General features: G+C 34.0%; 1 protein-coding gene across 4 annotated transcripts in view; it reads right to left on the bottom strand.

Annotated features, from left to right (window-relative positions):
* Nucleotides 1-861: 861 nt before the first annotated feature.
* LOC138697825 (uncharacterized) overlaps nucleotides 862-12,277 on the bottom strand; it is a 298,065-nt gene continuing 286,649 nt past the window's right edge. For 2 of the 4 annotated variants that reach the window (XM_069823372.1, XM_069823371.1), the window contains 3 exons: nucleotides 8,902-9,097; nucleotides 4,414-4,611; nucleotides 862-2,806 (listed from right to left, as the gene is read on the bottom strand). In XM_069823372.1, the coding sequence (XP_069679473.1) occupies nucleotides 2,169-2,806; nucleotides 4,414-4,611; nucleotides 8,902-9,097 (1,032 nt within the window). In that variant the 3' untranslated portion in view covers nucleotides 862-2,168. The remainder of the gene's footprint in view (nucleotides 2,807-4,413; nucleotides 4,612-8,901; nucleotides 9,098-12,277) is intronic. The other 2 variants (XM_069823373.1, XM_069823374.1) reach the window with 2 other exon arrangements.

Below are 12,277 nucleotides of genomic sequence, written 5' to 3'. Positions count from 1 at the left end.
TAAACATGAATCAAATGAAAGTGCGGACAGAGAAAGTGATTATCCCAGTTCTTCTTCTAGCAGTTCTATGGATACAGTGCTAGAAATCACTAATATTGAGGAATTAAACAAGAGTTTTATGTCAATAGAATCCCCTATCAAGAAAAGAAAGCTACAACAAAAACGATACTCCCGTGAAAAGTTTAAAAAAGTAAAAGGCTCCCTAGCATGTAAAGTTTTTCATGTAGAAGATGCATCGTCATCCCTTCAAAAGTCAGCCATATTTTATTTTTGACGGAATGCAAATAAATGTACAATCTGAAAATTACATAGTTATTGCAGACTTTTCTGAAAATTATTCATTTGTAATGCAAGATTCAATACAAGGTGTGCATTGGAACATATGCCAAGCCACAGTACATCCCTTCGTAGTATATTTCAAGGGAGATACAGAAATTCGTCACAAAAGTATTGTCATCTCAGAAACCATGAAACATGACACCGATCCCTTTCACTTTTTTCAATCCGAGCAATCAATTTCTTAAAGCAAGAATTCAACGATATGAAAAAAATCATCTACTTTTCCAATGGATCAAGTTCACAAAAAAAAAAAAAAAAAAAAAAAAAAAAAAAAAAAAATGCTTACATGAAGACGATTATGGAATTAGTGCTGAATGACACTTCTTTGCAACGTCGCATGGTAAAGGTCCATGTGATGGCATTGGAGAAACTTTTAAAAGACTTGCCACGAGAGCCAGCCTATACAAGATCCTATAACAACACCAAAAAAAAAAAACCATTTGGTCACAAAAAATATTTCTAACCTGTCATTTATATTTTGTCCATTGAATAAGCACAAAAACCACACTGAAAAATTTGCAGGCCAGATACAATCTAAAACCAATAACTGGTACATTAAAATTACATTCTTTTATTCCGTTGTCAAAAACTGAAGATTTATCAAGAGAGAAGGTAGGCAAATGAAAATTTAAAGTGTGAATGAAAAGAAACATTTAAAAAGCATAATGAACAAATATTTGAAGATATCATAAGTAAATTAGCAGCGTTTCCTCGAGTGACTTGATCCGTACTGGATGTAATGTTGCAACGTTCAGTCAATCATCCAGCGCAGATAAACCTCCCAGCACGCTGTAACGCTTCCCGTCCACTGCTGCTGCACTGACCGCTACACATTGTGTCGTAAGTAATTAAATTTCAATTAAACTATTGAAGATCCCATTCTGATTTTTTCTTGGAATTATTAAGAATACTTCAGTGCACCTAGTAGGAATTTTTTTACATTTTTAATAGGGCTATTTCACATTGATATATAACTTTTAAAAATTGAATTATAAAAAAATATTTGTAATGATTATATTAAAATTAGTTATTAAATATTTAATAAAAGACAGTACTTTAAGCTTTTAAATGCATTTTTCAAAAACTTTTTAACATCAATATCATCAGAAATATGACGCTTTAAATGTTGCATTGTGCAACATTTTTAACGAATTTTAACATGGAATATTTTAAAAACATGTGGACTTAGGCGGAAATAAAAATACACTTGTTGGTTTATTAGACCCATAGAGTTGGTAAAAAAAATATAAACGCAATCAGAAATATGAAGGTCAAAATTTGTATAATTTTGTTCGATTTGACGTGGAATGACTCAATAGGGTCATCTTCTTCAGAAGAAAATATTAAAATGAAACAAGTAATATAAAAACCAACTAAAGGAAAAGAAAGCATGGACTGCATCAAATAAACCTAAGAGAGTTATAAACTCAGCTTCTAAGAAAAGAAAATTACTGCTCACACATGCTTTCATATTGAATTAAAATTGCCTGAAATCGCCATCTCCAAAAGATAATAGTGAAGTAAATAAAACATATGCAATTACTTCATCACTGTTTTCAGACGAAAATACAAAGAACATTGAAATCACTGATAGCAAAAGAAAGCTTTGATTGTCCATGTTGAAGAGAGCACTGTAAGCTTAGCATCTTGGAAATGAAGTTCACTATTCAACAACAATGCATTACTTTAAATATAAATACATAAAATTAGAAGGTACATCCATTTTATGTTACTAAAATGGGTTTTCTTTATTCCTGAATATATTACGGAGAATTTATTTACAGTCCAGTCTTCAATAATTTTTTATGTACTTTGATTCACATTTTATGTTACTGTTTTGAACCTGATGTAACAGTTTCTGTACAAAATATTTTATCACTAAAGAACGTATCTAGATCAGATTCATTTTTATTCATAGATTTGGTGTTTTTGGAACACGATTTTTGCTTAGTTTTTCGGTTTGAAGAGAGGGTTTTTCGAACAGGGCTGTCAATGGTGAATTCAAATGCCTGACAAACTTTCGAGAGTGATTCACGCTCAGTTACAGTACGTTTTGAACGGAGATTTCTATGAGTAAGAGGTGATGCCTTTTTCCTTGCTGTCCGTACAGACTTTCTTTCTTTCATATTACTCTTTCGAGCTTCAGTTTTTTCATTTGTGACAGGTGAATCCTCATAGATAGTCACTTGTTTTGATTGATTGCGTTTTGAAACACGAATCTTCTTCTGGACAGATTCTTCTTTATTCTCTTTTTCTTCAATCTCGTCTTCACCACCAGGCAGGAACAATTTTCTTGGTTTTCTTATCACTGGACGATCATCATCTTCATTTGAATTATAAGTAGACGAAGGTACAGGAAATATTCTTACTTCCGACGAACATGGATTCAAGGGGGTCTTTGCAAATTGATCTGCAAGTTGAAGATTTGTTGAACTGATGTGTGATGCACACTGATCTTCGTCTTCTACTGAGGGAAAAAGGAAAGAAATCATTAACAAGGATATAAATAACGGAAGTGAAAACAAGCAATTTATTAGGATGTAACTCCCAATTTTGTGAAACTAACAGGAATGCACAAACATTTGAGATAATTATTAATTAACTGAAAGTTTAAAGGAAACTGTCCTACAATTATATTCAGAGTAGTGTGCATGCATGTGTACATTTGTAAATACACACTTATTTCTATGTTTTGAATGCGTTTCCTTTTTGTTTTGTTTTGTCCTCGGTCTCACTTCATTTCATGCCTTTGGTCTGATTACCTGGTTGGGTTTTTTCCGAGGTTTTCCCCAACCACAAGGCAAATGCCGGGTAATCTTTTGGCGAATCCTCAGGCCTCACCTCATCTCACTACATCTCGCCAAAATATTGTAAAAAAATTGTAGAAAATTACAAAATTGTAAAATTGTAAAAATTGTAATTGTAAAATTTTTTCGGAATATGTATGGTAAGACTTTCCTGTGTTAAATTTCAACGTACCTCGTTAACATGTTTCGACATATTTATGGGTCATCTTCAGAACTGGTCGTTGTTGGTCTTGGCGCCACTTGTTCTGTTTCCTGTGAGGGTGTGTTCCTGTGGTATAGTGTAGAGTCAAAGAGTGTGTGTGTTTTGAAGTTGAGTTGTGTGTTGAGAAGTTCGTTGGGGTGTGTTTTTGTGTGTCTGTATATTTCATATTGTTCTAGTGTGTTTAGTTTCTGGCTTTTTGGTTGGATGTGTAATATTTCCATGTCTGTGTTGATGTCTGCATCTCCTTGCTTTAGCCCACAGTGAATTGGAAACGCATCTGACAGAAACTGACCTATACGGACTCTGCTGTATGTTTCACTGGGACACATTTTAATTAAAGTCAGAAACTAAACACACTAGAACAATATGAAATATACAGACACACAAAAACACACCCCAACGAAATTCTCAAAACACAACTCAACTTCAAACCACACACACTCTTTGACTCTACACTATACCACAGGAACACACCCTCATGTTAACGAGGTACGTTGAAATTTAACACAGGAAAGTCTTACCATACATATTCCGAAGTGATAGTGTTAAAAGTTGTGTAATCAAGATGTGTAAAATTTTGACTTGTTCCACATCTTAAAGCATCATTGCTCATGTAAGATCTATGGAATATAATAAATGAATGAAATGAAATAGAGTTCTTAAGAGTAACGACAACTGATCCTAGCAAAAAAAAGAAAGAAACATTATCTAGTGGGATAGTAGAGGAAAGGAAAAGAAAATTAACAGAAACAAACTCATGCCAGTGAAATGTGATTGTGATTATGATGATGGCAGTAAGAGTAAGTATATTCTGAACAGACGGTCAAGATAAACTGGTAACTAATTGGTAACATTGTTTTCATTTTACCAAGGAAATTATGTTACAACCTCCAAAGCAACACAAAATAATTTCGTTGAATTCTTTCTGGATGAAGTAATATTGCATATAATCATCCAATGTAGTTTATAATTTAAAATTTAAATCAATGACATCATTTAATTCTTCTCCTAATACGAAAAAGATGTGTTAATTACTTTAATAATTTCATAAATCAACTGACTTACTTTTCTTTGTAGCTGGTCCAAGAACTTGAGCATGTTTAATACATAATGTCTGATTCATAACATCTACTACCAAATGAGGGTACATAATTTTCAATTTTTGCACCTCTTGCAAAGCTTCAGAATTTAGTTTCAAAGCTAAGTCATAGGAACTGCTTGCACCCAAAAAATCTGCGTAACTTTTTGTCACATGGATGTAGCCTGAAACACAATTAAAATATTAATTTAATTTTGTAGCAAAACTGCATATTAAAACAGTAATTTACTACACGCACATTTGCTGCCGTGTGAGTTGTAATAACTAATTAAATTGTGCGTCTAATCATAGTTTTAGGCGTACTAGATCAACTATTGATCAGATATTTTGTATTCGACAGATAATGGAGAAAAAATGGGAGTATAAGGGTACAGTGCATCAGTTATTCACAGATTTCAAAAAGGCATATGACTCGGTTAAGAGAGAAGCTTTATATGATATTCTTATTGAATTTGGTATTCCCAAGAAAGTTCGATTAATTAAAATGTGTCTCAGTGAAACATACAGCAGAGTCCGTATAGGTCAGTTTCTGTCAGATGTGTTTCCAATTCACTGTGGGCTAAAGCAAGGCGATGCACTATTACCTTTACTTTTTAACTTTGCTCTAGAGTATGCCATTAGGAAAGTCCATGATAACAGAAAGGGTTTGGAATTGAATGGGTTACATCAGCTGCTTGTCTAAGCAGATGACGTGAATATGTTAGGAGAAAATCCACAAACGATTAGGGAAAATATGGGAATTTTACTTCAAGCAAGTAAAGAGATCGGTTTGGAAGTAAATCCCGAAAAGACAAAGTATATGATTATGTCTCGTGACGAGAATATTGTACGAAATGGAAATATAAAAATTGGAAATTTAACCTTTTAAGAGGTGGAAAAATTCAAATATCTGGGAGCAACAGTAACAAATATAAATGCTACTTGGGAGGAAATGAAACACAGAATAAATATGGGAAATGCCTGTTATTGTTCGTTTGAGAAACTTTTGTCATCCAGTCTGCTTTCAAAAATACTAAAAGTTAGAATTTATAAAACAGTTACATTACCGGTTGTTCTGTATGATAGTGAAATTTAGTCTCTCACTTTGAGAGAGGAACATAGGTTAAGGGTGTTCGAGAATAAGTTGCTTAGGAAAATATTTGGGCTAAGAGGGATGAAGTTACAAGAGAATGGAGAAAGTTAACACAACGCAGAACGAAACGCATTGTATTCTTCACCTTACATAATTAGGAACATTAAATCCAGACGTTTGAGATGGGCAGGGCATATAGCACATATGGAGGAATACAGAAATGCATATAGAGTGTTAGTTGGAAGACCTGAGGGGAAAAGATCTTTGCGAAGATCGAGACGTAGATGGGAGGATAATATTAAAATTTGAGAGAGGTAGGATATGATGGTAGGATCTGGATTAATCTTGCTCCGGATAGGGACGATGACGGGCTTACGTGAGGGTGGCAATGAACCTCCATGCTCTGAAAGGTCATATTCAAACTCACTGCAACAAATTACTACAGTATAACCACGTTAATGTGCTTATCAATGGACTGTGGCCTTCAAGCATGATAGGCAGGACAGCATTATAGATGAGAAATGGTTTATGAAAAGGGGAGAACAATTTAAACACCATTTCATAGAAAACCAATGACCAAAATTGAAGATCAATTTAGTGAATACAAATATATTGATATAGGTGTACCGCAAGGAACAATTTTGGGACCTATTTTATTTCTAATATATGTTAATGATCTGCTAAATATTAATTTAGAAAAATTTAATGGGTCTATATATTCATATGCGGATGATACAGTAGTTATTTTCGGTGGTTTTTCTTGGCAGGAAGCATACAGAAATGCTAATATAGGTGCTAACATTGTTAAAAAATGGCTTAATTCCAACTTCCTTTCTTTAAATATATCTAAATCAACTTTAGATCCTTTTTCGTTAACAGCTGCCAGTGTTCAAAATTAAAAATTTAGCGATAAATATAGACTAATAATACACAGTGAAAATTGTTTAGATCCCAAAAGTTGTAAATGTCCACCTTTGAAAGAAGCCACGTATGTCAAATATCTGGGTATCATTATTGATCAGAATTTAAAATGGCCTCATCACATTACTTATCTTTGTAAGAGGCTTCGTAAAACAATTTATAAATTCGTTAATCTTCGATGCTACTTACCTATTAGAGTTCTACGAAATGTTTATTTGGCCATTATTCAGTCTATCATTCAATATGGTATAATTGTTTGGGGTGGAAGTACAAAAATTAATCTTAGTCCGTTAAATTTACTACAAAAACGAATAATTAAAATTTGTTTGAAGAAACGTTTCGATTATCCAACTAAATTCATTTATTCTGAATTTAATGTATTTAATATTGAACAAATTTATAAGTATACGCTGTTAAAATTTTATCATAAAAATCGTAATAAGTTTGTATTACAGACACACAATTATGACACAAGACGAAATATTAATTCAACATTAGTAGAACCTAAATGTCTCACATCTGCTGGTCTAAAGCATAGCATAAATTTTTGGCCCTCGGTTGTACAATGCTTTAACTAAATTACACCCAGAACTTCTAACATGTAACCCACTAACATATAACAAGAAAATTAGAAACGTGTTAATATCTTCAATTTGATTAAATAAATTTATAGCCTATGTGTATGAATTAATCAACCTCTATTATATTTGTATTCTATAATTTTGAAATATATATTAGTCCTACTTTTCACGTGCGATATTATTCTTCTCTAGTGTTAATATTATATTATATAATTCCATTGCCGCTGTAATTATATTTTAGTTCCTGTTTTATTTTACTTATTTATTTTTATTATTATTATTTTTATTTTACTATTATATCTGAACTGCGACCGAGCACGAGCGCTGCTCATTCGGTCTCAAATTTTGTTAATACTACTGTATCTTCTTTTTATATTGCTTGTATTATTTTATTTGTATTTCTCTTGTTTGTTTTGTAATTATATTCTTTATTCTGTATATTTAAATTTAAATAAATAAATAAAATAAAAATAAATACAAAGTGTCCAGGGACCATATAAGAAGATATTGAACAGGATAGTGTTATAAATGGAAGCATATTAACGAGGTTTTACCAGTCTAGTATATACAGTCACGAAGCTTGAGTTGTGAGGGTGCTAGGAACAATAGACTGTGCCGGTACTATTTCGCATTGTCTGTAATGTGGCGATATTAGCGATCCTAGTGGTTAGCAACTATCTATGGATGCATATTTACTATATATTGAGCTTCGTGACTGTATATACTAGACTGTGGTTTTACTGTATATTATAATAATGTGTTGTCATCCTTGATGATCAAATACACAATCTACCAAAAAGTAATTGGGCATTGTTTTTGCCCCTTTACAACCTCGTGGTACCACCTCTTGTTGCTATAACAGCAGCCACCCTGTCAGGCATGTTCTTCATTAGTTTGTGTAGGATATCCACTGGAATGCGTCGCCATTCCTCTTACAACATGGCACTCAGATGGACAATGAAAGTTGGCCGCATCTACCGAGACCTCAATCGCCGGTCCAATTCGTTCCAAAGGTGCTCAATGGGATTGAGATCAGGACTCTGTGCAGGTCAGTCCAACCGGTGAACATTACTGTCTGCATACCACTTCACAGTAGCAGCCGAAACATGGGGCCAACTTCCGTTGTCCAACTGAGTGCCATGTTGCAAGAGGAATGGGGACGCATTCCAGTGGATATCTCACACAAACTAAGGGAGAGCATGCCCGACAGGGTGGCTGCTGTTATAGCAACAAGAGGTGGTACCGCGAGGTTCTAAAGGGACAAAAACAGTGCCCAATTACTTTTTGGTAGATAGTATAGTTTCAATGCTTGTCATTAAAAACGATTTAAATCCCAGTGTAGGTTATAAAAATATTCAGCATTGCTTCCTTTGGCATATAAGTAAAACCTGGAGGTAATTGTAATACATATTTTATAACATTATGATATTTAGTCAACTGTCTGAAGACAGGTTGGAATCTCATACATGACACCAATAATGTATCACTCATGGGGCAACTAAGACATGATGATCAATGAATAGATAATGAAGGACAATATTTAAAAATATTGAAGTTGGAATCATGCAAGAATTGAAGATTGGACATAAAAAAAACTACAAGGGCCAAAGAGAGAAACCGTAGAAAACAGAGCTTTCTTGTGCAACTAGTAATGTAATATCATACATTTTGCACGTCTATGGGAGAAGCTAGGGCTAAATAAAATTACAATGGGACTTGTCATTTTTCTTAGTGGATTGAGTCAGGGACATAAACTCTTTTATTTGGAAAAATACAGCTTTTTTATGTCCAGTCTTCAATTATGGACAACTAAAGTTGGTCATAATAGAAATTTACAGCAATATGGTGATATGATAAGAATCAGATTACATCAGTATTACCTATTTTTAAAGGATGAAGAAAAAGTGACAAGTAGTCTTTGTTATCACCCTGATCTAGTGTCAGTTCCTCAACTTCATACATCAGCTTGTTTATGACCTCCTTTTGTAAATCCAACAGTTGCTGATAGAGTCTTATTCCACCTTCAAAGAACTCCAGAGCTCTCTCTAGTTCTGACTGATTTCTGTACAGCTGAGCCTATAAAAAATTAGTAGTTGGCGAATATTTACTGGCACTGTATCACATATATGTTTAGAAAACTTTAATAAAGAATTATGATTATACATATTATTAATAAAGTACACATAAACAAATGCAGGAACAATACAAAATAATTTGTACATTGTTTTCATAATATTTTAGATGAATTCATAATTTAATATTCTCACCTTTCTTTCTTCTGTTAAATTTAGATTATATAGAATATAATCTAAATTTAATAAAAGAAATACTGAAATCAGAAGTAAACATTGAAATAATGAAACAATTGTCTTTAGAGACAATTAATGTTAGGTATCCTCCACAAAACTGGCCTCATTTATACACTGACGGATCCTTGATTTCCAGGGAACAAGGTGCTTGTGCAGGTGTTATGTGCTGTCTCTTCTCACTTTATAGATCTCTGGGATATGGAACAAGTTTTGATGGAGAAACCAATGCAATAAGTGAAAGTCTCAGGAATCTTCTATGCCACATCAATAAATTTAAAAATGTAGTTACAGTAGCGTGCAAATTAATCTGAACACGACATATTTTTACATTTTCTGTCATTGTTGGCCTCACAGCTACTCATACCGCTTTAATTGACATCTGTAGTACGTGTAATTCCATTGTTGAAGGTCTGTCATTATTTTTTTTATAATATGTGACATTTTGCCTGTCATTTTGTACTTATAAGCATTTCAGTTGTGTTGAAGACTTAATACTGCAATCCTGTGTACATTCTGTCATCTTCACAAATGGATACAACTCCACGAAAACGGTCTAAAATTATAACATTAGCAGAGCATTCTTCTATGACACAGAGGTAAATTGCTGCAGAATGTCACATCGGTTTGGCTACTGTTAATTCGATCATAAAACAATACAGGGAGACTGGATCCATCACACCCCAGAAAAAAGGAAACTGTGGCCAGAAAAGGAAGACTTCACCTGCAGATGATCATTTAATTGCCAGGAAAAGTAAATTAAATCCTAGACTAACTGCTGCCGACTTAACCTGCGAGTTAATGGCTACCACTGGGGCGAATATTCACGTCACAACAGTGCGGCATAGGCTTTTGGAAGCTGGACGAAGGGCTCGTAAGCCTATTAAGAAGCAACTGCTAACCCCTGTTATGTGCAAAAAACGCTTAATGTGGGCAAAATTACATCAACACTGGACAGTGAATGACTGGAAGAATGTACTTTTTTCCGATGAGTCTCATTTCGAGGTCCACGGCCACCGTGTTTCTTACGTACGGAAAGAATCCGAAAAAGTAACAGCAGCTTATCTCCAACAAGCACCCAAATACCCCCCTAAAGTAATGCTTTGGGGTTGTTTTACACATGAAGGGCCTGGAGCATTAATACCTATCAAGGGAATGATGAATTCTGACAAATATATTCACTTATTGGAAACCAGAATCGTACCTCAGCTGCAAAAATCATTTCCGGATGGCAGAGGTGTGTTCCAACAAGACCTGGCACCATGCCATACGTCTCGAAAAACTACAGAATTCTTCAACAAGAAGAATATTCAGGTACTCCCCTGGCCAGGCAACTCACCCGACATCAACTCCATTGAGAACTTGTGGTCAATTTGCAAAAGAAGAATGCAAAAAATGGATTGTTCTACAAAGGAGAAGATTTCTGCCCTCATTGGTGTATGGTTTCGCAATGAAGAAATGAAGAATATTTGTGAGAAATTAGTGGAATCCATGCCAAATCGTCTCAGAGCTGTTATTAGGAACAAGGGAGGCCACATAGATTACTGAGGTATGTCTTAGATCCTTTTTTTATATCTCGTTTGAGTGTTTTTGCATAAGTAATTACGTTGTTCGGATTAATTTGCATGCTACTGTATATTGTCAGATTCCAAAGCAGCTATTCTATCAATAGTCTCTAGACACACACCTTCATCTCAAACAGCAAAAATAACTAAAATGCTCTCTCAACTAATAACACTCAATAAAAATTGTATTCCAATGGATACCATCCCATTGTGGAATCCTGGGAAACGAGAATGTGGATGTTTTAGCAAAGAAGGGTAGTACTGCTACTTACAGACCTGTTACTAAATCTACATAGGCCTATTACTCTGTGAAAAGATTTATTAAATCTACATACTTAGACTTTAACAAACAAAATTTGATAACACAATCTCAAGGGAAAAAATGGAACTCTCTGCATCATAATCCACAGTTAATTCCCGATTTACCACGCAAATCGTCTGTAGCTGCATTTAGATTGGCAACAGGCCATGACTGTTTGGCCAGGCACCTGCATAGAATTGGAATATATCAATCCTCTAACTGTCCATTGTGCAATTCAAATCAAGAAATGGATTCGGAATATTTTCTTCAACAACCTCAAATTGCTTTGCTTGTTTCCAATACAGAGTAATTTCATAATTATCCCAAGTGAAGTGCATTCACAGTGCAGTCACTTCTGCCGTTGCTCAGCAAGGAATGCAGGCAAAGTCGAGTTCTAATGACTTCCAAACTGGTTTTTAATTCCTTTTTCATGCCTCATACTACCAGCCATGTCTGGCCAACAGTTTCCCTGTATAGGAAAACTTTCCTAGTTATTATTAAAAATAATGGAGATAATTATTACAGTTGTCTGAACACTATTTATTGATAAAATAAATAAAACTGGTTAGAAACCATACATGTTTCGGGGGCTATGCTCCCCCATCTTCAGTGGTTGTACCACGACTGCAACAAGAGAATGGAATGTATAAAGATCTTGAATATACTACAAAATTATAAAATACTAAGTCTGAGACAGTATCGTTAACAAGTAAAATGACCTAATGTATTGAATTGAAATTTCATTATAAACTTAATAAAAAATAAACTTGAAAATAGTTATTAAATATTTTTAAATGATATCTTATAGAAGAATATATATAATACAATTCTGATGATACACTATATAAATCTTAAGTAATACTGATGGTGACCCAAGAATAATGTTAAAATGTCAAAGTATTATAGAATGTCATCCTATCCTATTTGACCTCTACATCACTTCCGGTTCGAACAAAAAAAGATCAACGTAGTATTGGTTACGTATTCTTTGTCTTGCTCTTTAACATAGTCAGTCCTCTTTAAGATACGACACATGGTAGAACATCTACACCGTAGGTGAGTTCAGCATCTAAATTGTAGTAGT

This window comes from Periplaneta americana, chromosome 4 (genome assembly GCF_040183065.1).
Source record: "Periplaneta americana isolate PAMFEO1 chromosome 4, P.americana_PAMFEO1_priV1, whole genome shotgun sequence".
NCBI classification, from domain to species: Eukaryota; Metazoa; Arthropoda; class Insecta; order Blattodea; family Blattidae; genus Periplaneta; species Periplaneta americana.
Note: the sequence above shows the minus strand (reverse complement) of the source record. Positions and strands in the feature narration are given on the sequence as shown.